Source organism: Pleurodeles waltl, chromosome 8 (assembly GCF_031143425.1).
Source record: "Pleurodeles waltl isolate 20211129_DDA chromosome 8, aPleWal1.hap1.20221129, whole genome shotgun sequence".
In the NCBI taxonomy this organism is placed as follows: Eukaryota; Metazoa; Chordata; class Amphibia; order Caudata; family Salamandridae; genus Pleurodeles; species Pleurodeles waltl.
The window spans coordinates 1,147,636,455-1,147,662,139 of record NC_090447.1 but is presented as its reverse complement, the minus strand read 5'-3'; the positions used below and the strand labels follow the sequence as shown (position 1 = coordinate 1,147,662,139).

Here is a 25,685-nt window from a genome sequence, read left to right as displayed (position 1 = left end):
GTTCTGCAAGAATAAAGGATGGTAAAAGTTGACATCAAAGGGGTCCATGCCCGGTTTAGGAAGGACCATGATCAGGGCCTCATGGAGCAAGACCGAAAGGCGCCCCAGTGTTTCAGCCTCTGTGAACATATCCAGCAAGTATTGAATGGGAAGGATTACATAATACTCAATCAGCAGCCCGTTGGTGCCCAGGGTCTTATTGTGAGCAATTTGGAAGATGGCGACGCATATTTTATCTAGGGCTAGATGTTTGTCCAGTTTGGACCATTGCACATATACAGTTGAAATCACTTCCTCATAGTCCCAGGTGGAATGGATCCTGAAAAGGGCTACGGTTAGAGCATCAAGGAAGCTCGTCTGGTTGGCATTGGGAGCTTATACTTCTACTAGCGCAAGGGGAGCACCGTCTAATTGGCCCTCCACATCCCAAACCTACTGCCTGAGTTGATTCTATGTGTGTTTACTACAGATGGGACCCCTGGCGCGATCCAAATGAGCACTCCTATGGCATGAGCTGACAGATGTTCCAAATTTCGTCCCCCTCCATTTCGTACAAACCTTTTTATAGTTCCGCCAGTGGGAGATGGGTTTCTTGTAACATGGCAATCTGCGTGTGGAGACACTGAAGATAAGCATTCACGTGGTAGTGCTTAGCAGGGGTAGCCATACCATGCACATTCCACGTAAGGATGTGGTACTGTGGGGTGTGAGAGTCAGTCATGGAACCCATCCTGTGAATTATCAGTGAGAAGAGTTAGGAAGGATGTGTTACTCCCACGTGCCACTTGACAGTGTTGCTCCAATGCTATGGAGGCCCCATAAGACCATGGTGGGCGACCCCAAAGACACCTGTGTGTGAAGCAAACCTATCAACACACTCCAATAAAACCATCTTACTTATATGAACAACAGTTAGGTGTAATGCCTGCCTCCTTCCCAGGAAAGTAACAAAGGTATTCAAACAAGTCCTCATTGGAGCAAGTGTCGGGAGTAAGATGGCTACTAGAGCTGGTGTGCTTGGTCAATGGCTATTCCAAAAGGCCCAGCTCACCAGCGCCAACTGGAGCCGACACATCTCAGCCGGGCCGAAGTGTGCCATCCCTGCTCGACGGCAAGGAAGCCACATACGAAATGAAGGTTATTAGAGGTCGTCAGCCAAGCGTGGTGTGAATTTCGGGTCTGGTGGCCCTCTTGTGGTGGAGAACCCAGAAGCACTGGTGAACGAGCCAGAGTCCAGGATTGGTGCGGTCCGCATGACTATAAAAGGGGTTCGAACCTTGCAGGGTGGCAGCCTCCGCCATGCAGGCCTGCTCCTCGGCTGCTTGATCCTGGGTGAGTCTCATCCAAGTCGTCTTCTGCGTTTGGGTCGAGGGATCACCCACTCCTCTGCTGTTCAATCAGCCTTTGCCGTACCCGCAGGGTCCTTTGCATGGAGCCAAGTCCATACATCTTCTGGGGAGGAGATGATGTGGAAGGATTCACTGTCCGTTACCTTAAATTCTGCAGGAAATACCACTGCATGGTGAAATTGTAATTCACATAGGCACTGCTTCACTTTAAGGTAGGAACCCTGCTGACGCTGTACTTCGATCGTGAAGTCCGGATATGAGGAGATGACCACATTCTTGAAGCGCCAAGGGCCTTTAGTGTGAAAGTGCTGTAAGATCAGATCTCTGTCTCGGTAACTAAGAAAGGAAGCAATAAGTGGGCGAGGCGGGGCTTGGTGGAAGGTGGACACTCTGGGACACGGTGCACACGTTCCGCAGAGAACAGCTTGGGGACCCTGCCCTCCAGCACGGTGGACATCAGCCAGTCCTCGAGGAAGAGCTCGGCTCTGAGGTGTTTGGCATGCTCCAGGAAGCCCAGGAAGCAGATGTTGTTGCGCCGCAAGTGTCCCCCAGAGTCCTCCACACGTGTTTGCAAGGAGGCCACCTCTTCCTGCATCTGGCCTAAAGTTGTTTCACAGTAGGGTTCATGGAGGTCAGTGACGATTCTGTTTCATCCACTTGATCAACCATTTTGCGATGATCTGCTCTTAGAAGGTTCATGTCCAAGGAAACAGCATGGAAGTTCACCGCCATGGACAGTTTAGTGTCAAGAATGGCATGCATAACCTGCTCAAACTACGCAGCATGCTTGTCTAGAGTGGTTTCCAGGTGTTGTAATGTGTAGTCAGTGGAGGGCAGAGGGGGCCTCGAGGAGCCCCGGTTCAGGGAGTGCAGTCTTGGCAGTCCTTGTTTTCCCCATCATGTTTTGGCAAAGACAGGAGGCAGACGTCAAGAGGCATTGGTTGCCTGCCGGTCAGGGCCACCCACTACTACATTGCTGCTGTTGCGTGTGGTGAGTAGCCAGGAGGCAAGCTGGTAATCTGGGTTTTTGGAGGGGGGGGGGCTTGTTGGGGAGATGGTAGGCCCTATATGCAGTCCGGGATGAAGGACACCCAGCTCGGAAGGTAGCACGCTAGGAGGCAGACAACCACAGCATGCTAGAAGGTTCAACACGTGGGTGGTGGCCAGACAAGTTGGACGTAGAACCCCCAGGTCCCAAGGTCTCCCCAAAGGTGAAGCGGCACACCCATGCAAATGTTTAAGGGCTGAGTGTAGTCCCCTCTAGTCTACGTGGCATATAAAGTCATAGGTGGTGATGCCAGCACAGGCACACTCAAGAGCGCAGAACCCAGATGCCTCCACGGAAAGCCGCTGGTGGGGCAAATCCAAATCAGTGGCGCACATGGTGCCCATGTGTTGCAGGACTGGGGCGGCAGCAGCCTAGAGGCCCGTTCCGAAGGGCCAGTGACTGGCAGCAACTGTGCAAGGGTAACACCTAGGGGCTCTACTACATTGCAGGGCATCCTCAGGGGGATGGGCATGTGTCCATTAATTCTCCCCCACCCCCCTGCAAATGTACTTGAAGGCTTGTGTTATGATTCAGCATGGAGGGGGCCCGGTGCCTCAGGGAGTGTCTTTGGGTCAGGCAACTCATTTAGGGTGGATGTGCAGTCACTGGGGGCACGCGTTAGAGGAGCGCAGCCTCCCGCCCAGCGGCGCAGGCAAGAAGATCCCAGAGCATGTCCTCCCAGGTGAAGAACATGCAGGTGCCAGCAGTCAGGAAGCCCTCATGTGGGTGCACTGCACTGTACCACATCATTCTTAGCAATATTCAATATTGTTCAATATCATTCTTATTAAAAGTGGGAGTTTTTAAACCTAAACTGAGAATCATTCCTTCCCGACCCTGATAACAATGCTGTTAGTGAACTTGGAGGCAAGTCAGAGGTCATGCTAACCCTTTATGCAAGCAAAATTCTTATAATACATTAAACAAGGGTTTAGTCTATTAAATCAAATAAAATATGTTTCTTAGTACAGTACACACGCCGAACTCAAACAAATCTTTGAAGGGGCACTGATATGTGATTTTGAAGCAAAATGCAACTCAATGAAATAAAATATTTGCCTAGGATCACATAATTTGAGACTAGTTAATTGGTCAAGCGCATTACAGTTATGTCAAGTAGATTATTCAATTCACTTCACCTGCAGGTCTGGTAAAAATGTTTGATTTTTCGAGGCCTGACTTTATAGTAACCATATAAACCTTTGAAGGCCAGAGATATCGGCCACACATTGCTAATCACCAAGGACTTCAACATGGTCCATCCTGCTGGTCTCAAATATTCACATACTCTGAGCACCAGCATTCTATAATGTCAGTGATGAAAGGATGAATATAATGCACTACATCTTTTCATGTCTTCTTACTCTTGGCATCTCACACCAGCGATCATATAGGGAAGACTGTCACGAAGACTATCTGAGCATATTGCTGATTACCTCCATTTTTTCTGTACACCTTCTACCTACCCTGTATCCATAAGATGTTGGAGTGGAAGACCTCTTGCTCAAGCCAGATGGCAAATTGTATTGAGAACAAGCAAGGAAAAAACTACCAACTCAGTTAAAGGATTTGAACAGCGCTTCAGATCTTCCAGCAATAAGACAACCCATAAAATTGTGTGCCTATCTCTCACACTTCGTCATCCATCGCACTGCCAGCACTACACACCATAACATGATAAATGCACTGTTGGTATGGGAAAGTCCCTCGCATGGTGATGGACGTGTACTCCTGACCTGTGTCCCCCCAAGAGCAATTATGTCTGGATCCCTGGTGCTGATTTTTGTTATCAACATGATCTTGCGTGTGTGCCACAACAAAGGCCTGTCTCACGAATTGTGATCTTTTTGGACCGGGAGTGGCACCTAAAGTGCTACCCTGAAATTGGTGAGAGGTGACTGCCTTTACCAGGAGTTAAGCAGCACGAGCACAGTGGTGGAAGCATATCTTGTAGTGATCAGTAGACGAGAACAGGCCTTTTTACCTGTGTCACTGAAGTGCGGCCTAGAGGCTCACTCATTTAAAATTCTGCTGTTGTGCTTAACTCTCCCTTGGCCTATATCACGTTAGTGTACGGTGCTGTGTTGGGTGTATGTAAACCTGGGAAGGGTACACTACATGTAGGGTGCAGTGCTTTACAGTGCAGTATTATATGCATGTGCTAGGTGTATGTGTACCAATGAATTCTACAATATGTGGAAGATGCTGGGTTCCATTTTGGAAGACCCATGGTTAGCTGGAGAAATGTGAGGAGGTAGAGGAATCCCCCCCAGGCAGCTTTGTTGATAGCTGCATTCGTTTGAGCTGTGTGACGTGGCGTTGGAGAAAGGGAGAGTCAGGATCTTCAGTACTCTTCAAAGGGTGTTCTTTGACTCAGATAAGACATTGGGAAAGGGCCTCCGCACATTTTAGAAAGGAGATGGGGCTGATAAGAGAATAATAAAGTGTAGAGCTGAGGCTCTGGGTCACCGTTTAATACACATTACTGTGGCTGACAGCCTGGTATGAACCTAATCACTCTCATGGCCTGTGTTATGTGGCCATCTGATTTGGAGTTCTCTTGCCATGACGGAGTGCTTTCTGGAGGAAGGGCAGAGTAGAGGGCCCCTCAAAAGGAAGCAGACCTCAAACATAAACTTCAAAGACTCAAGTCACATTTAATATCTGGATATGGACTATAAGAAAGAGAGATCTAGGCTCCAAAATTATCACCTGTCAAGCAGCCAGTAGGGCTGTGCGAGGAGAAGCTATGCAAGACTTCTGCATTGACCAGGGCTGGGTGCCAAGGCATGCCAGTCTCCCATATGGGTGAATGGATATCACCCAAGGACTCAAAGATTACTGGCCCCTAGAGCCTGTAGCACCAGTGCCTGCCTGCTTACTAAGACCAGTATGCTCTTTGAGGAAAAGGAGAGCAGTGGAGGGAGAAAGGTCCAGTGGGGTATCCTGTTGATTGGATCTCTGTAGTGAGTGTGAGGAGATGGGTGCTGCACCAGTCGATCATTGCCCATGTGCAGGCTGTAAGCCAGCGACCCTGTATGCCAGGTGGGGCCACCATGAAGAGTTCTGCCATTCCGATCAAGTCGTAGCCCATGTGCAGAGTTAAGTTGGTGACCCCCATGTGCTAGGTGGCCGACGTGAAGATTGCCGCTGTGACAATCAGGCCATAGCCCGTGTACAAGGTGCAGTCGGTGAAAGTGTATGCCGGGAGAGGGCGGTCACCAAGCAGGACAAGGTGAGGAGCGTGGTTTGGTCGAGACCGTATTCGTGAGAAGGAGGTTTCTGTAGTGACACGAGTGGGCCCTAGTCCCGATTGAAGACCGGCACCAGGAGCACTGCAAAAGCATTTCTGCCACCCACCTGTGGGGATGATCTTCTAGAAACTTACCAGCATTGTAGATGCATACATGGACCCCTCTGGCTGCTGCCTTCAGGATGTTTGTGAGGAACTCTAGGACACCAAACCGCTGCCCCTCCTAGCCTGCTTGTGAGAAACTTACCGGAGACAGCCGCTGTAGCTTCAGTGCCCACAAAGTAGGTGCTCTCTATGACTCTGGTCCCTCAGATGCTGCTGGTGCGGGGGTAAGACAATTAACGGGTCAGATGGCCCTGGAGGAACTTGCCTGCCTGTAGCGATTTGGCTCTGAAACACTTTTGACTTTTAATTAAGAGTCAGAGTAGGACTTGTGAGGCTGTGAATGTTACCTTCAGTAAATGCGGAAAAAACGCTAGAGAAACAGGAGGAGGGCTCAGGGGCCCACCCGTCTATAGAGAGTCTGCATTGTTTGTGAATGTCGTACTTTACTTTGTATTTGACTGGATAATCATTTATTGCTGCTGAATGTATTTTGAGTTGTGAGCCTGTGTTCACACTCCCTGTGTCTACCTCCTCCCTCCTCAAGAAGCCTTGGACTACTCGACCCACGCTACCACTCTACCACTGAAAGTCAAGTGCTGAAGGGGTACTTCGCCCAGTTACTCAGGATCTATAGTAGGCCTGGCCCCGGGACATCTAAGGTAAAAGGCCTCAACTCTCACGGTTGGACCCAGTAGTTCCTGCTGGCCCTATGGTTCTCTGAAAAAGGTTCTGATACGCACCTTGGTGGGCATCACATACAATATGGAAACAATTCCCACATAGAATCAAAGCAAAGACAGCACACTTCCATCAACACACCTTGTGGATAAGAACTTCTGCTTCCCACTTAATGGCTAGTAAGGAATGTACAAGTGCTACAATACAATACGACAGAGATACCTGGAAGAAAGATGGAGTGGTTCAAGTTGGGGGAACAGAAATTAATCAAGTCAGGGTGGCACGTGCAGATTACCAGTTTTTACAGAGGGGCGAAGAGTAATGTCGACAGGTTTAAGCCAGTGAGATTGCTATGTGATGTAAGCATAGTTCATGGTAGATGCTGGGAATTCTGGCCACCTTAACAATGCTCAGGTTGGATGGGTGTTGCTTGCATTGAAGTGCCTATCTCAGTTATGGACTCCACCTCAGCAATTACTGGGGTGAGGAAACGTGATGTAGAAGTAAAGATTGTTTTATGTAAGCAAAATGAATATGAAATAGAATGTGGAGCCTCCAGGGCTCTAGAATACTTAGTCACATTTTGACTGAGATACTTTTGGTTATTGTGAACCTTTAGTCAAATATCAGTGATAGAGACTTCTAGCTTGAGATTCCTTACCTTTGAATTTCCAAGGCATCTTAATGGATCCGGAAGATTTTTGTGTGAGCAGTACCCTTGTGCATCATCAGGTGGCTTCATTCGGTTCTGCGCAGCGTCATTGGCACCAGAAGTGATGTCATAGTCACCTGTATATGCACCACCTTGGTGCGCGATGTCAGTTCTTTTCTTTCTGTGCCAGTTAGTGCTGATCCAGAGAAAGAGCTACCTGTCGCGCTTTGACAGGTTTTTCCGACGTTTTGTGAAATATTGTTTCAAGTGTGTCGAGGAATTTCTTCGTGTGATGTCTGTCACCGCTCCATGTCAGTTACAGACCCTCATCTGGTCTGTTTGTGGTGCCTCAAGCACGACCACAACTGAGGGCGAAGGTTTTGAGGGAGCTTGCGGCGTGGCAGTTGACAGCACTTAGCGTGACTCCTCGGAGGTCTCATTCCCAATCAGGGAGGTTGCAGGACCGCTCCAGGAGCCCCAAGTCCTCTTTGTCCCACTCCAAGTTATCGAGAAACTCGGGGAAGAGGCATAAGAAGCGCAAAATGTCGGAACGTTCTTCAACTTCTCATCAGTTGGCTGACCCAACGGCTTTGAAACATCGGCGTTCCAGGCAAGGTACAGCCGAGCCGTCGCCAGGTCTGACTCCACACCTCCCTGCATTTCTGGGAGCTGGAGTGACTCCCTCTCAGGTGAAGAGAATTCTAAAAGACCATGCGCCGCATATTTGATGGGTCGACCCCCTCCGGTGCGCCCTCGGGGTCAGAGCAGGCCCCATCACATTTCCCGCCGACAGCTCTGGCCTCTGACTCCTGCGCCGACAGGGCCCATTGGACATAGGTTGTTGCCTAAGCATTTTTCTTAGCAGCCAGGAATAGAGGAGAAGTAGGAGTTCACTGGACCCTTTCGAACACCAGTTAGAAACATCAGTGGACTGGAATGAAGAACTGGGTGATGCCAGTGTACTGGACACATCTCTAGATACTGGTTTGCTTTCTCCCCCTACCGTGGCTACAGAGGAGGGAGCATCATATGCAATGGTGATGAAGAGGGCAGCGAAGGTCCTCGAACTTCCCTCTGTGGTGGTCAAGATTAACCTCGTGACAGAAGTGCTTCAGCCTGGGGCTTCCTCACAGAACCCCTGCTCCCCTTCAGCGAAGCACTGACTGATGTCCTGCTGGGATCCTGGTCCAAGCCCAGCACAGGACCTCCTGTCACCAGGACAGTTGCCTGCCACCATCGTCCCGCCCCAGGTGACCCATGTTTTCTCAACCAAAGCCCCACCCCTGAGAGCTTGGTGGTCCAATCCTCAACTTCCAATGGCGCGTTTCCTCCCACTTCCCCGGACAAGGAATACAAAAGGCTGGACATCTTAGGAAAATAAATGTTTTCTTCGTGGTTGGTTAACACTGCTTGCCTTTTGGACCATTATTCACACACATTGTTGATACGGTTGAGCAAGTGCTGCTAAAGGTTCCGGAGGAGGACCGGACCATCCTCTCCCACCAGTAAAGGACGCAAGTGATGCAGCAAAGTTCATCATCAGGTGAGGATTGGACATAACCGACTCGCTGGGCAGATCGGTTTCATCAACAGTGGCTCTTAGACGCCAGGCCTGGCTGAGAACATCTGGCTCATCAGGGGGAGGTCAACCTCTTGAACTTGCTCTTCGATGGAACACGTCTCTTCGGAGAGAAGGCAGACTCATCACTAAGAGCTCTTTAAGTACTCGCAGGCTACAGCTAAGTCCTTGGGCCTCTCAGTGACCCCACGTCCCTAGTCTGCCTTTCAACCCTTTCGTGGCTACAGAAGGGGCATGCCACTGCGCTAACCATATGCTGGCCACCGTCCTGCGCAATCTCTCCAAGCATTGTGTGGACATGGTGCTTTTCAACCCCATGGGTCAGGTTGCCAGAAGTTGTCAGCCAACGATCCCCCAGCAGCTACAGCCCTCAGCCTCTAAGCCGTCATAGTCTTCTAATAAGAGATGATGGCTGTTAAGGTGGTGGGAGAATAAGTCATCATCTCCCCCAATGGCAGTTCTTTGCATTGGACAGGTGGGTCCTGCAGATCATTCGGAATGGCTACTCCCTCCCCTTTGGATCCTCCTCTCCCACTATACCGCCAACACAAGAAAGACTGACAGAGGATCATCGATCCTTCCTCCGCGAGGAAGTTAACGCTCTTTTGGCCAGGAGAGCCATAGAAAGGATTCCAATATGAGAAGTATGGTTGTTGTTATTCCTGCCACTTTCTGATCCCCAAAAGGAACAAAGGTCTTCGACCTCTTCTAGACTTCCAAACCGTCAGTATCTTCCTCAAGAAGGAGAAATTCAAGATGGTCACTTGAGCTCAGCTCCTGTCTGCCCTGAACCAAAGAGACTGTTTGGTAGCGTTGGACTTGCAGGATGCGTATTTGCACATTTCCATCCTTCCTGGCCACATACGTTACCTGTGGTTCAAGGTAGGTCCTGAGCACTTTCAGTTAACAGTGTTTCTCTTTGGCCTTAACAGCACCCCTTGGGTGTTTACCAAGGTGATGGTTTTGGTCGCAGCTCATCTACGGAGATTAGAGGTTTTAGTCTTTCCCTATCTCCACAACTGGCTGTTGAAGGTGGGCTCACCCCAGGCTGTCGTCTCCCACCTCCAAACTACAGCAGACCTCCTGCATTTGCTGGGGTTCACTATAAACGTGCTGAAGTCACACCTGGCTCCCTCTCTAAAGCTCCAATTGATCTGATCTGAGCTGCTCTGGACACAGAGCAGTTTCTGGCTTATCCTCTCGAGCAGTGAGTCAGAGATATATAAGCTATGAAACTGATGTTTCAGCATCTGTCCTGGATTTCAGTGAGAAGGAGACTGAGGCTGCTGGACCTCATGGCCTCCTGCATCATGCTGGTGAATTACGCCAGATGGCATATGCTTGCACCGCAGTGGAACCTGAACTTCCAGTGGACAAGCGTCAGGGGAATCTCTCCAACATGGTCCAGATCTCAGAGGGAACTGCAAAAAACCTACAGTGGTGGCTGATGAACCCTGACTGGGTCAGAGGCAGATACCTATCCCTTCCCCAGCCAGATTTTACAGTAAAGACAGATGAGTTACTCCTGAGATGAGCAGGCACATGGGAGAGGTGGAGATCAAAGGACTCTGGTCTTCGGCAGAATCCAGACTCCACATCAACTTGTTGGAGCTCTGAGCGATTCAATAGGCATTGAAAGGATTTCTTCCCTCTGTCAAAGGGAGGACAGTGCCGGTGTTCATGGACAACACCACTGCCATGGAGCAAGGCAAGGAGTGTAGGGGTATGCACCCTTTGTATGTACCCTTTGTCAAGATAGCCTGCGTCTTTGCACGTGACTGGAACAGCAGGCCATAACCTTGATGATTCAACACCTGGCAGGTTCTCTGAATGCCAGGGTGGACAAACTGAGCCGTCAATGCCTAGTCGCTCACAAGTGACATCTCCATTTGGAGATGGCACAAGGACTCTTTCAGCAATGGGAAAGGCCTCTGTTAGATCTGTTCACCTCCGAAGAGAACGGGCAATATCATCAGTTTTGCGCGTTGGAATTTCAAAGGCGACTTTTCATCTTGAGTGGAGTTCAGGCTGCCTGTATGCCTTTTCGCCCAAAAAACATTTCTGCCCAGAGTTCTCAAGAAGGTCAGGAATGACCGGGCCCAAGTCATTCTTATGGCACTGGACTGGGCACGGAGAGTCTGGTATCCCTGAGGTTCTGAGAAAGAGCATCGATCCTCCGATCAGATTGCCTCTTCGTGAGGATCTTCTGTCACAGAAGCAGAGGAGAGGGTCTCCACCTGAAGCTGTCAACTGTTCTCCTTCTTGAGTGGAGATTGAGTGGCGACAGTTGACAGCCTTCGACCTTCTTTCCGAAGTCTGTAATGTTATTCTGGCAGCCAGGTGTCCCTCAACCAAAACGGTGTATGCCTGCCAATGGCAAAAATGTGTACTATATTGTTCAGAAAAGTGTATCAGCCCTCTTTCTCTCTCTCTCTCTCTCTCTCTTTCTTTCTCTCTCTCGCTGTTTCTTTCTCTTCTTCCCCTTGCCCAGCAGGGCTCTGCTATGAGTACTTTTAAAGGATATCTATCTGCTATGTCTGCCTTATGTGGCTGCCTGACCAACCCACTTTATTTAAGTCACCTATTGTAAATAGGTTTCTCAAAGGACTTGTATGTCTGTTTTCCCCCATTGCTTACTATCAAGACAGTCTTTCCAGTGGCAATAAATTCTGCCTTTGAGCTTTAGGCTTTGTCATCCAAGCCTCCCTATTTAACTGTGTTTCCAGTCAGTGATACCTCGCACTAGGGACTCTTTCCTTCCCAAAGTGGTGACCCCATTTCATTTGGGACAATCAGCCACCTTTTATTATACTCCTCATCCCTCTAAAGAAGAGGAGCAGCTCTACCGTCTGGACCCATAAAGAGCGTTGTCGTTCTACCTTGACTTCACAAAAGAGTTCAGAATGGAAAGCAACTCTTGGTGGGGTATGTTGGAGCAAAGAAAGGTCAGGAGTTGTTCTGTGTATTAAGATCTGCAATTCTTTGGCTTAAAAGAAGCCTCTGGAGGGCTTGATAGTCCATTCCACCAGAGGAAAAGCTGCGACCATTGTGTTAGCACTTGGAGACCCAGTCCTGGACATCTGTCAGGCAGCAATGTGGGCATTCCTGCACACGTTTGCCAAACACTAGTGCCTGGAGAGTCAGGTCCGCAGGGACAGGCATTTCGCCCGTTCAGTCCTCAGAGCTTCCTAGTTTAGCATATTTATCCGCTGCCCACCACCAGGGTTGATATTGCTTGGGTATCTATTCAGAGGTAAAGCATCTGCAACTAGAAGTCTCTATCAGATGAACAAGTTACTTACCTTCAGTTACAAATTATCTAGTAGAGACCATATCTAGTTGCAGATTCCTTACAGACCTGCCTATTCCGCGCCATGGACAGATTTCTGCAGTTTGGGATGATCCCTTTCAGGGCCCTAATTTGGACACACCAATGTCAGTGGGCTCCTGACTTAGAACATCATGAAAAGAAACTGATGCCCGTGCACTGAGGTGGCACATATGTAGGTGACCGCAACGTCGCTTCCGGCGCCGACGACACCACGTGGAACCAAACGAAGCCACCTGAAGGCACACAAGGGTACTGTTCACTCAAAAATCTTCCTGATCCAGTCTGACGCCTGGGAAATTCTAAGGTAAGGAAGTTGCAGCTAGATATTGTCTCTACCAGATACTTCATTACCAAAGGTAAGTAACTTGTTCAATAGCTCACATGTTAGTTTGTATTGCACTCTCCCTGGCGTGGTTGTACTGTGCTACCTGTGTTGCAACAAACTCGACATGGTAACTCGCTGTTATCTGTCGAACCAACTGTATGATGCTCACTGCACTAATAGAGAGAGTTTAAAAAAAAAAAACTTGTATGTTACTCTTACTTACTTCACTGGTCAGATCAGTTGACTTGGGTGAGAGCAATCCAACGTTGTGGCATCTTTTAGGATTAATCCGACGTATCTTGGGTTAAATAATTTTTGGGTCACTTGCTGCGTATAATATTATCTATCTTTTGCGCAGCCATTCAGGGCACCCATTCTGTGGGGTGGGTGTAGAAGTGGGAGTTAATATTTCTGCCTCAAGAAGTAGGAGGCTTCGAAGGTCCCTTTTAGGCTACTAGGGTTCCATGCGCCTATGCAATATATACTCTGACACGTTACCTGAAGCCCAGGCTGAACCTCAGGCATTTTCCTTTGTTAAAAGAGCGTTGATACAAATGTTTCAACTCACCTGTAACATCCTTTACTTCTCCAGACGACACTATATATTTTGACATCACATGCCGAGTTTTGATGAAGAATATTGTATTTTTATGGTGGAGTTAAGGTAACTTTACTTGTGCTGTAGTAATTGTATCTGTTCTGTTTTGTTCTTGATTTTATTCTTGATAGATGGCTATTTACTTGGAAATTGGTACTGCTATTTTTTAAGTACTCTGCATTTTTTATATTTAGTTTTATTTTGATTATAATGTATTGATTGCTTTTAGGCAAGATGTTATAGGATTGTTTTATGGAACGTAATCAGAAATAAACATGCAATCGTTGTTACAGTGATACATAGCTCATTGGGACATTCCACTTTGTATCTAGTGTCAATGCTAGCATGTGGTTTGCAAATTGCTTCATTGGTTTAATCTGCGACAGCCAAGTTTGGAATTTCCAGAAATTAAATCCGAAAAGCTCTGCAGAACTACTAGTGAAAATGTTATCATTTGAATGCTTAGTATTTTTTTTTTTAACTGTTCCATTATTTCTCCAGCATTGGATCTTTCATAGATTCACATGCTTGAATCATCCCCGTCGTCGAGGTGGGAGCCTCACGGTAAGTTTAAATAGATAAAGCAGTAAGTCAGTAAAAGTAAAACCAGTAGGCCTCATAAGGTATTTTACAGTCTATCCACTTTGTTTTGTGAAAAGACCCAAACTTCAGTCTCAACCAATCAGGATTCAGCCCCTCCCAAACAGTCCCAACAGAGGCTGAATTCCCTCAGATTTTCTACCGCACGTCGTGTGAAGGGAGTCTCCCTGAGCTCTGCTCAGTTTTTTCCTATTTTCTGATTGAAAATTAGTTTTTTCTCTCAGGAAACATTGCTACAGCTCCACTATGTCTGAAAAGGCAAAAAAGGGTCTGTTCAGAGATTGTGACACCTGTGGGAAGAAGAGACTGCATGTTGATGACCCCCACAAGAAGTGTATTTATTGCCTTCATCCAGACCACAAGGTGAGAGACTGCAAAATCTGTCGCACCTTTAGTCAAAAAACCCTCAAAGACCGGGAGGGTAGACTTCTCTTATGGCTACAAAAACAGAAAGCCTTAGAGCATCCTTCCTCAGATGACAGCGAGGCATCGTCACAAACTTCTCGCCCTCAGAAAAGAACAGGTGAGAGAAGCAGAGGGTCGGATGAACCACCAAGGAAGGTGCTCAAGAAGACAAGACAAGTGTCTATTGGGACGAAAAAGGATGTTTTTCATTCAGAGACATTTAAACATGGGCCAAAAAAGGTTCATTCGGAACCTACTACGCCTTTACACCACAAAAGTACCTCAAAAAAGCCATCTCTGTCTCTGTCACCACAAAAAGAGCCAGAACAACTCTTTTCGGTGAAAAAACATCCGTCGACGACCACCCCGTCGACAACTGTGTCGACGGTAACAGCGACTACGGTATCGTCGACGTTCACAACGCCAGCCTCACCGATGATTATGACGTCGTCGCCGTTGTCATCGACGACGATAATTACGGCAAAATTTTTTAAGAAAGCTTCGTCGGCAACCACATCGTCGACAGCGGAGGCCTCCTGGGTTCACCAATCAACCAGGGCACTCCCGTCTACGAAACACCTCTCAATGAGGTTCAAGAAGGCACTCCCGACGACGGCACCTACACGACCGTCGTCGATAAAGTACCCGTCGAAAAAGAGACCGTCGACAGAGCATTCGCTGACAAAGGAACCGTTAGTAAAGACGCCGACGACGACGGGAGACCCGTCGACGAGAGACCCGTCGACGAAGGAACCGTCGACGAAGGAACCGTCGACGACAGAACGGGCCAATAGAGAGCCGTCGACGAGGGAACCGCCGACGAGTGAACCGTCGACGATCATATCATCTACAGCATTAACAATATACAAACCATCCACCTACCTGGATACTTCGCCTCACCATTCCTCGTACCATCAGGACGATTCCTCCAGATTCTTACCCCTTTCAATTATTAATATAGGGGACAAGGCGTCTGATATTCTTCTGATGCATACCTCACCAAGTAAAGTGTTGCCATACCCACCACAACATCTTTTAGAGAATGAGGACGACGACACATACTCGCAGAACGACGGAATGTTTGGGGCAGCTAGTAGCCCGTCACAACTCAATGTAAAATGCCAAGAGTTTGACGAGGAAGAGGATCAACAGTATCAGCCTAGTTATGCCTCAACATCTTATCCACAGACACAACAACCATCGCCCCTCGCTATGCCTAGCACATTAGTAACAGATCTTCAATTTATGTTGAAGGACTACTATAGAAGGTTTCCACCGTCAACTCAGTCCACGCCACCTAGACCTGAGAGCTACCAGACACCTCGGCAAGCTCATATTACTAGCCTTTCCGTAACGCCACAGGCTACTATACCTGTAATTAGCCAAACCCAGGAAACTTGCCCCTCATCGGACGACGAAAGGGAAGAGGGTGAGCTAAGAGATTCGGCGAATAGTGAATGGGCTGATTATCTCGTCCCCACACCATCTCCACCACCAGCAGGTCCAGTAGATTCTCCTCCAGAGGACATAGGAGGTGTCCATAATCTGATAGAGCGAGCGGCGAAACGTTTTGGCCTTGCAATTGTTTCTCATGAAACCGAATGTTTTTTGTACGACTTTAAAGAGCCATCAAAAAGATCTGTACGAGCCATGCCCATTGTCGATTTCTTATGGCAGGAGGGTTTGAAGGCAATGAAAAACCCAGCAACAGTGCCTTCACAAATGCCAAGACTAGAGAAAAAATATAAGGCCCCAGATGATTCTCCGGCCTGTCTAGTCTCACAGCCGAAACCTGACTCTGTGATATCACAGGCGGCTCAGCAACGTTCCAAAAACCCCTCCACACCTATTGCGTCTCCCCCGGATAAAGAAGGAAGGAGATTAGACAATATTGGCAAGAAATTCTCCTCTGTGGCCGCAGTCACCGTTAAGGCGGCTAATTCCCTCGCCATCTTGGGAAGGTACGATCGCCAGATGTGGGCAGACATGTCTGCTTTTTTAGATTTACTGCCAGAAGACGTCAAGGTGGAAGCAAAGAAGGTCTTGCAGGAGGGAGAAAGGGTCTCCGCAGAAATAATAGACAGCGCAATAGACATTTCTCTCACTGGCTTTAGACAATTAGCTGGCGCAGCAGTCCTGCGCAGACAAGGATGGCTAAAGGCGACTTCTTTCAGACCAGAAGTCCAGACTCGTGCTCTTGACATGCCTTTCGATGGAGAGAGTTTGTTTGGCAAACACGTCGACGACATGTTGCAGGCTATCAAGACGGATACCGATACGGCAAAATCCCTAGGTACCCTGCAATATAAAAAACAACCTTTTCGTGGAGCAAGGGGTAGAGGTAATTACTCCTTTCGAGGTGGATACCAGCAATACAGGTCACAATATCCATCTTCCTCCACAGGATCACAACAGCAAAACCATCAGCAACAGCAGCATTATCGATTGCCTCCGGCCGCAGCTTACAAACACCCAGCTAGAGGACGAGGAGCTGCCCGGGGAAGAGATACAGGCAGGAAACAATGACCCGCCGATCATCTCAACGCTTCCCCACCAACCAACATCGAGGGTCGGAGGTCGCATCACTTCCTATTTCCCCAACTGGAAGGCGATAACATCGGACAGATGGGTACTCAATGTAGTGGCCAGAGGTCATACTCTGGAATTCACTCAAACACCACCAACTGTTCCTCCATCGGGCCCACCGCCTCCGAGGTTGAACCAACTCCTCAGGGAAGTAAGAATAATGTTGAGAAAAGGAGCAGTGGAACCAGTCCCTTTATTTCAAAAGAACAGGGGATTCTACTCCCGTTTTTTCCTTGTAAAGAAACCCTCAGGAGACTGGCGCCCCATTCTGGACTTGAGAGCCCTGAACAAGTTTCTGAAGAAGCAATCGTTCAGGATGGTAACTCTACAGGATGTCCTGCGTCTGTTAAATCCCAGAGATCGCATGGCATCCCTAGACCTCCAGGATGCCTATTTTCATATCCCCATATATCGCAACCATCGCAAATTCCTAAGGTTCAGAGTGGGAAGTATGCACCTTCAATTCCGAGTTCTGCCATTCGGCCTCAAATCAGCTCCCAGAATCTTCACAAAAATGTTAGCTCCGGTAGCAGCACATCTCCGCCAGTCAGAGATCAAGGTCTTCCCTTACCTGGACGACTGGCTTATAAAGGCACCCTCAAAATCGCAAGTGAAAAATCATATTTTCCATTGCCTTCAATTGCTACACAACCTAGGGTTCGTAGTCAATTATCAGAAATCTCAACTCTACCCCAAACAGGAATTGAATTTCTTGGGGGCAATTCTGGACACAGTCCGCAACAAAGCCTACCCATCTCACGAGCGGAAACAAAAGTTAACCTCCTTGGCACAAAGGCTCTCCAGAAGAAGGTTCGTTTCAGTCCGCATCTACAAATCATTGCTCGGAATGATATCGTCATGCATTCCGCTAGTCCCAGATTGCAGGCTCCATATGCGACCCCTACAAGAACAATTAGACATACAATGGACCCAGGTCAACGGTTCCTTCGAAGACAAGATTCGCATAACGCCTCCAATGAAGAACATCATGAGGTGGTGGGCGAATCTAACCAATTTATCAAACGGACTGTCTTTTCTTCTCCAAACACCAAGTTACATAGTAACAACGGATGCCTCTCTTGCAGGATGGGGGGCACATTGCCAGGACCTGCAAATCAGCGGAATCTGGAATCAGAAAGAACGTCAGCTTCACATCAATTATCTGGAACTCAAGGCAATACACTTAGCTCTGAAAGCTTTCTTACCAAAGATACAGAGTTCAAGCGTCTTAATCAGGACAGACAATACAACCAGCATGTTTTATCTAAACAAGCAAGGAGGCACAAGATCCCTACAACTTTCGCAGCTAGCCCAACAAATTTGGACATGGGCCATAAAGCACAATATTTCACTCAAGGCGGAGCTTGTGCCAGGACAAACCAATATTCTAGCAGACACCCTGAGCAGGACAGTGATTCCTTATCACGAGTGGGAACTAGACCAGAAAACTCTCAACAGCCTTTTTCTATTATGGGGCAAACCGAACTTAGATCTATTTGCCACTCTCGAGAACAAGAAATGCCAGTTCTACGCAAGTTGGCTTCCCCAAAAAGATTTGTGGGGGAATGCGTTTTCGATGAGATGGTCCGGAGTTTATGCCTACGCTTTTCCTCCGATCCCGCTCATTCCAAGAGTCATCAACAAACTGAAGGCGGAGGGGTGTCGCCTTCTGCTCATAGCTCCCAAATGGCCCAGACAAGTCTGGTATACGGAGCTCCTCATGCTCTCCGAACGACCACATCTACGACTCAGACAGAGCCCGACTCTCTTAACGATGCACCAGGGACAAGTCAGACACCCAGATCCGTCATCTCTTCATTTGTCAGCTTGGCTCCTGAATACAATGAATACTTGAATCTCAACATTTCCCCGGAGTGTAGAGACATATTGGCGAAAGCTAGAGCGGACACTACCAACAAAACCTATCAACTTAAATGGAAACGTTTTTGTATATGGTGTGCAACACAAGATATACATCCTTTGTCCTCTACTCCGGAACAGATACTTCCATATCTCCTGCTCCTTGCAAAATCAGGGCTTGCATATTCTTCTATTCGGGTACATCTGGCAGCAATCTCCAGATACCGCAGATCTCCAGACAGAGTTTCTTTGTGTTCCACTAGAATCGTCAAACAATTTATGAAGGGCCTTTTTCGGGTTTTCCCGCCAGTTAGAAAGCCTCCACCATTATGGTCATTGAATGTGGTATTGATGCAGCTTATGAAAGCCCCCTTTGAACCGATCCACAAAGCTGACCAAAAATTCATTTCATGGAAAACAGCGTTACTGCTAGCTCTTACTTCAGCAAAGAGAGTCAGTGACATTCAGGCTTTCACTAGCAAACAGCCTTTTCTCCAATTCACAAACTCAGGTGTCATCTTGCGCACAAATCCAAAATACATCCCGAAAGTTCCTTCAACGTTTCACCTAAATGAACCAGTTATCTTAAAAACCTTTTTTCCAAATCCGCAAACAGTAGCGGAAAAAACATTACATTCCCTTGATATTAAAAGATGTTTAAAGTTTTATCTGCAGAAAACTCAAGCTCTCCGCCAGTCGGATCAATTGTTTGTAGCTTTCGGAGGAACAAGAAAGGGACACGCGGTGTCCAAACAGACTATAGCAAGATGGATTGGTCTGGCAATTCAATTCTGCCATTCAAAAGCAGGAAAACCGCTCCACACCAAGGTCAGAGCCCACTCTACAAGATCGGTGGCCACTTCTGCTGCATTATTTGCAGGGGTACCACTACATAGCATCTGTAGAGCAGCAACATGGTCCAGCCAACACACATTTACGAGGCATTACTGTCTCGAAGAAACGAACAACGTCGATACAGCAGTGGGGCAGGCAGTGCTGAGGCATTTATTTCGATAAGGTGAGCCTCTAACACATCCCACCACCACACTCAAGGTATGTTCATTATTGGTTCTTAGTCTTCTTAATAGTTACAGTGTGTTTTACTCTACATTTCTGCTTCAGATTGTTCATTTCTTTATAATGTCTTAGCTTGTCGTACTCTTCATCATCATGAAAAGAGTACAGGTTTTTTCTGCCACACACCTGTTATTGCTCTTCTATTCGAATGTCTATTGATGTACATATATTAATAGGTATGTGGTTTTTAAAGCTGAACTGATGGGATTCACATCATTTGTGAAATTACAAATAGAATTACAGTCAATGTAATTCACTAATTAAGAAAGCATTACTGCTCGTTATTCTGATTCAAGCATGTGAATCTATGAAAGATCCAATGCTGGAGAAGAAAATTAGTTACTTACCTGTAACTGCCGTTCTCCAGTATTGGTATCTTTCATAGATTCACATGCGACCCACCCTCCTCCCCTCAGAGGCTCCCCTATTATACAGATATTAAACTTCACACTCCTACTAGAAAATCTGAGGGAATTCAGCCTCTGTTGGGACTGTTTGGGAGGGGCTGAATCCTGATTGGTTGAGACTGAAGTTTGGGTCTTTTCACAAAACAAAGTGGATAGACTGTAAAATACCTTATGAGGCCTACTGGGGCCTACTGGTTTTACTTTTACTGACTTACTGCTTTATCTATTTAAACTTACCGTGAGGCTCCCACCTCGACGACGGGGATGATTCAAGCATGTGAATCTATGAAAGATACCAATACTGGAGAACTGCAGTTACAGGTAAGTAACTAATTTTCTTCCCATTTTTGGAAATTCAAGCCATCTAGCTGCAAACCTTTGGCACTAACTCTTAATTCTTATCCATCTGTAGTCTTCATGTTTGCGATTGCAACAGTCAGTTGTTAAATGTCTATGGAAGGGAGTCAAAAAAAGATGTGTAGGAAAACAAGTTTGCATAGTTATTGATACTTTGAGTTCTATTTTCATTCTTGTGTTTGTATTTCTCTCTAGCTACCTCTCGCCCCTAAGGTCACCCAGGAGGAACGTAGCAACATCTCGTGCAGTTCCCACCCTGCCTGTTTCTGAGAGTAGCATTGTTCCAGCACCCCAGCCTCAGCCAACACAACGGTCTACTTCGTTATCACTATTTTACAAGAAAGGTATGTAAAACGCAAACCCCTATTGATCAGGGTAGCTGCCGACGGACCATGCAACTTCTTTCCACTGGAATAATTAAAACAGTAAAAGTGGCATGGGCTATAAAAACAGAAGAGTAAGGCTTATAACTTTGTGTTTGTGTTTGGCCTTTTTCATGTGATAATTGTGGCTTCCTTTTTAACTAAAGGCACAGTATGGGCACTGATGTCCAGGGAGGCATTGACTTGATAAAATAAAGTCAAGCTACACCCTACGATTGAAACATGCATGTGCAGGTGTGTCTGTATCGGAGTGAAATATTTTATTGGTCCGCGTTCAGGATCCTGTTACTTTTTTGTGTAAATATTCTTACTTGAGTGAAAGCTTCAAGTGACATGAGGCACTTCTGAACTCCTACTTATTTAATTTGCATTCTGGCATCTGTGGTCTAGAAATGATTATGAAAAAAGCAAAACGTCAAGTCCCAGAATACAAATAAAAACATGACAAGATGAGTTACTTGCACTCGATGAGTAAAAGAGGAATTACATTTATAAGGCATACTCTACAGTTGCTCACAAACGTCTCTCCTTACATGAGAAAACCTGAAAGTTCTGTATAGTTTTCAATCGGAAATCCATGTACGTGCCATTTTACCAAGCCTCTACATCCCCTGCTTATTTCTGTGTTTTGTATAGTGCCAACATGAAACCTTTTGGGTGCTTCAGAGGGCTTTGTATACAGAGTATACACAAATACAAAGATGATCATAATTTAATTCAGATAACGAGGAAAGTCACATTGGTGGTCTATTCACACAGGTAAATTTACACAATTAAATCTACACGTGCAAATTTACTCTTGCACTTTACAGTAAATGTACTACCTTTGTCTATTCACCATTTTATATTGTAAATTTACAGCAAATGCTAGACTTGCTTACCCCTCATCTCAAACTAGGAGGTGCAGCCAAATTTACCAGTTAGTACAAGTAACTATTCACAGGCCTTCACTACCAGAGTGGAAATTTGTTTATAGTAAAGTGAAACTAATTTTTCAAACTTAAAAAAATAGTTTAAAAAAATTGAATTTGAATGTATATTAATTGTATTCATTTATTTCAAAATGGCAAAATCTACAACACTATTAATTTTGAATTTAAATATATTAAATTGAATGAAAATTATTTGAGGTTTATCGAAAAAAATCCCAGCTGAAGTAAAATGTTTATATTTATTTATTAAGCATTAAACATTATTAAAAGTTAAGTAAATAATTTAAATTATTTTTTCAAATCAAATTAAATGTGTTTTTAGATTGGGAAAAAAGGTTAAAACATTTTATATTAAGTCCTGGACACCTGTCAGGCAGCAATGTGGGCATTCCTGCACACGTTTGCCAAACACTAGTGCCTGGAGAGTCAGGTCCGCAGGGACAGGCATTTCGCCCGTTCAGTCCTCAGAGCTTCCTAGTTTAACAAATGTGTCCGCTGCCCACCACCGGGGTTGATATTGCTTGGGTATCTATTCAAAGGTAAAGCATCTGCAACTAGAAGTCTCTGTCAGATGAACAAGTTACTTACCTTCAGTTACAAATTATCTAGTAGAGACCATATCTAGCTGCAGATTCCTTACAGACCTGCCTATTCCGCGCCATGGACAGATTTCTGCAGTTTGGGATGATCCCTTTCAGGGCCCTAGTTTGGACACACCAATGTCAGTGGGCTCCTGACTTAGAACATTGTGAAAAGAAACTGATGCCCGTGCACTGAGGTGGCACATATGTAGGTGACCGCAACGTCGCTTCCGGCGCCGACCGCACCACGTGGAACCAAACGAAGCCACCTGAAGGCACAAAAGGGTACTGTTCACTCAAAAATCTTCCTGATCCAGTCTGACGCCTGGGACATTCTAAGGTAAGGAAGTTGCAGCTAGATCTTGTCTCTACCAGATACTTCATTACCAAAGGTAAGTAACTTGTTCAATAGCTCATATGTTAGTTTGTATTGCACTCTCCCTGGAGTGGTTGTACTATGCTACCTGTGTTGCAACAAACTCGACATGGTAGCCCGCTGTTATCTGTCGAACCAACTATATGATGATCACTGCACTAATAAAGAGAGTTTTTAAAAAAAACTTGTATGTTACTCTTACTTACTTCACTGGTCAGATCAGGTGACTTGGGTGAGAGCAATCCCACGTTGAGGCATCTTTTAGGATTAATCCGACATATCTTGGGTTGAATAATTTTTGGGTCACTTTGGGCAAAAGCTACAACACTATTAATTTTGAATTTAAATATATTAAATTGAATGAAAAATATTTGAGGTTTATCGAAAAAATTCCCAGCTGAAGTAAAATGTTTATATTTATTAAGCATTAAACATTATTAAAAGTTAAGTAAATAATTTAAATTATTTTTTCAAATCAAATTAAATTTGTTTTTAGATTGGGAAAAAAGGTTAAAACCTTTTATATTAAAACTTTTATGTATATTTAATTAACATAAAATGTATATATATTTTTTTAAATGTCAAAATAATTAAATGCTTTTTAACATAATTTTCTATGGGTTTCTATTTTAAGTCCCTGTCTCTATCGTTTTCCTTGGGACGATTTTGCAGAACCAGTGGTTGACCATGTGTGGGACTTGACCTACTACAGGTCTGAGCTGGAGCGCATTTATGACTGTTTCAGTATCTTTCTGGCTTTAATACTTTTAGAAGTGCAGTTTGTGAGTAGGAATGAGCTTACTCTTTTGTGGGTGGGTGTGTGTACCTTTCTAAATCTCTCTTTTGCCCTCCCTAAGCCCCTCTTTACTCCTCCCTAAACAACACCTAAAATGGTGATCTGTAATGTTATGAGTAGTGGGGCAGGCACAAACGCTCAATTCCACCCATCCCTTGCAAGAGCATACACATACTCTTGCTCACCCATCCACATGAACACTCATACCCATCCATTCCCAAGCACATTCACAAGCACAGTCCCATTCACCAGAGGCACTAACCGTGCTACAGCTGTTGGAAGGAAAGAGAAATAGAATGGCCTCAGAGGTTGCTGGAGGTTTCGGTGCCAGAATGGACTCTGGGAAGATCTTGTCATCGGTCAGCTAAAGAGAGGAGGATCTTCCCTAACTCGTTACAGAGTGGGGTGAGGTCAGTGAGACTGTGGTGCAGCATCATCGTCAGACAGTCAGCCCTGGGCTCTCCAGGGTTTAAGCATGATGCGCCCACAGCTGATGTTTATCACTGACGCTCCTCATCATGAGGTGGAGCATCGAACAGGACTTTGCTGTGCTGGTGAGGTCACTGCCCTCACGGCTATGAAATTCCCGGCCTGGCAAAGCTTGGCTAAGACTACCAGGCGCATGCACATTAGCGCATGTAAAGCACTTGGCTGCCCGACCCTGAGATGGTGAGTGTCAGTCCGACATTTGCGCAGCTTTGCAAAAGGGAGGGGGCAGAGCCTTTAATGACAGGCCAGCCTGTACACCCATTTTACTCATAAGTATTCACTATTTTCTAGCCATTACCCTATCCCTCCCGCATTTTCTAGAAAATTGTAGGCATACATGTGCAGGATCTTCACAATCGGGGCAGAGATCTACACACATGAAAGATAAGCAAGCAAGACCTCCATATGTAGGTTTCTGACTGTCTTTTTGTAGTCATTGAATAGTACTTCTGTAGTACTATTAAACATACTGCAACATGCAATTTGTAATACTAGGCAGGACAACATACGCAGATTCTTGGAGGCGGTTGATCTCCCCAGTCTAACCCCACTGGAGAGAGAAGACCGCAACACTCCTGTCACGCTGCAGGAGGTTAGAGGGTCGATTCAGGGAGCAGCCACCAACAAAACACCCGGCCTTGATGGACCCCCTATCAAATTTTACAAAACATACGAACACCAGCTTTCCACCTAGAATACTTGAACTATACACAACAGCCCTGGATGAGGGTCGCCTACCCTGCAGTATGCGGGAATTGTTATTGGTTTCCCTTCCCAAACCAGGTAAAGACCCAGAAAGACTGGTTTCCTATTGCCCATTATCCATGTTAGGCTTTGACTATAGGATACTGAGCAAAATATTGGCAGGCCGTATACAGGGACTAACAGAGAGGCTGGTACATAGAGACCAAAATGGGTTCATCCCTGGGAGACCCACTATGCTAAATATTCACAGACTGTACAGAGTGTTGGAACAGGCCCCACACCGCTGGCCCTTTTCCGCATGCCTGGTCCTAGACCTGGAAAATGCGTTCAATACTGTAGATTGGGGCTGCCTCTTCTCCACTCTGACAAAATTTGGGATCATGGGGATGATCCAAGTTTTGATAAGACTGCTGTATATAGACCCAATGGCAAGAGTCCAAATAGGGCAATGGATCTCACCCCCACTGCAGATTAAACGAGGGACGCAGCAGGGTTGCCCGCTGTCTCCTCTACTATTCACACTGGCCGTGGAGCCCCTAGCACAGAAACCACACCAATTAGGGGTGGGTATCCCGATATCTGGGAAAATTCATACAGTCTCATTATATGCGGACGATGTCCTGATTTATATCCAAGACACCCGTAATGGCGTTGCCCCAATCCAGACCCAATTATGGGAATTCTACATGGCATCTGGGTTGCGAGTGCATTGGGCAAAGTCTTGGCTGTTCCCTTTGCATCCGTACTGCCCTCTGCAGGACTTTCAAATAGAGGGAAACCGACTACAATGGGAACGCCACACATTCAGGTATTCAGGCATTAATATCTACCACATCAAACAAGATTTACTAGACGGTAATGTCACAAAAGCAGTGGCAGCAATAAAGCCTCAGATAGCCTTTTAGAGCACGCTGCCCCTTACCGTTCAGGGTAGGGTGTCTTTGGCAAAAATGGTGATGTTACCCCAGGGGTTACATTTCTTTCAGAATCTACCACTCAGTATACTCCTGTCTACCTTTCATGCTTTCCATTCCACATTAGGGTCCTTTTTTGGAACAAGGGTGTAGATGCTGAGTAGCACTTTGAAAACTACCGCTCTCCATAACAAAAGGCGGCTCAGGCACCCTAAATTTTGAATATTATTACCTGGTGGTGCATTTACAATGTCACACATATTGGATGGTGGGGCGATACACAGAAGAGGTAAGCCCCC

The 25,685-nt window shown here is 46.3% G+C and overlaps 1 protein-coding gene across 3 annotated transcripts in view; it reads left to right on the top strand.

The window, feature by feature from the left end:
- RB1 (RB transcriptional corepressor 1) overlaps nt 1-25,685 on the top strand; it is a 776,914-nt gene that overhangs the window by 647,285 nt on the left and 103,944 nt on the right. For all 3 annotated transcript variants that reach the window (XM_069205380.1, XM_069205381.1, XM_069205379.1), the window contains one exon: nt 20,406-20,554. In XM_069205380.1, the coding sequence (XP_069061481.1) occupies nt 20,406-20,554 (149 nt within the window). The remainder of the gene's footprint in view (nt 1-20,405; nt 20,555-25,685) is intronic.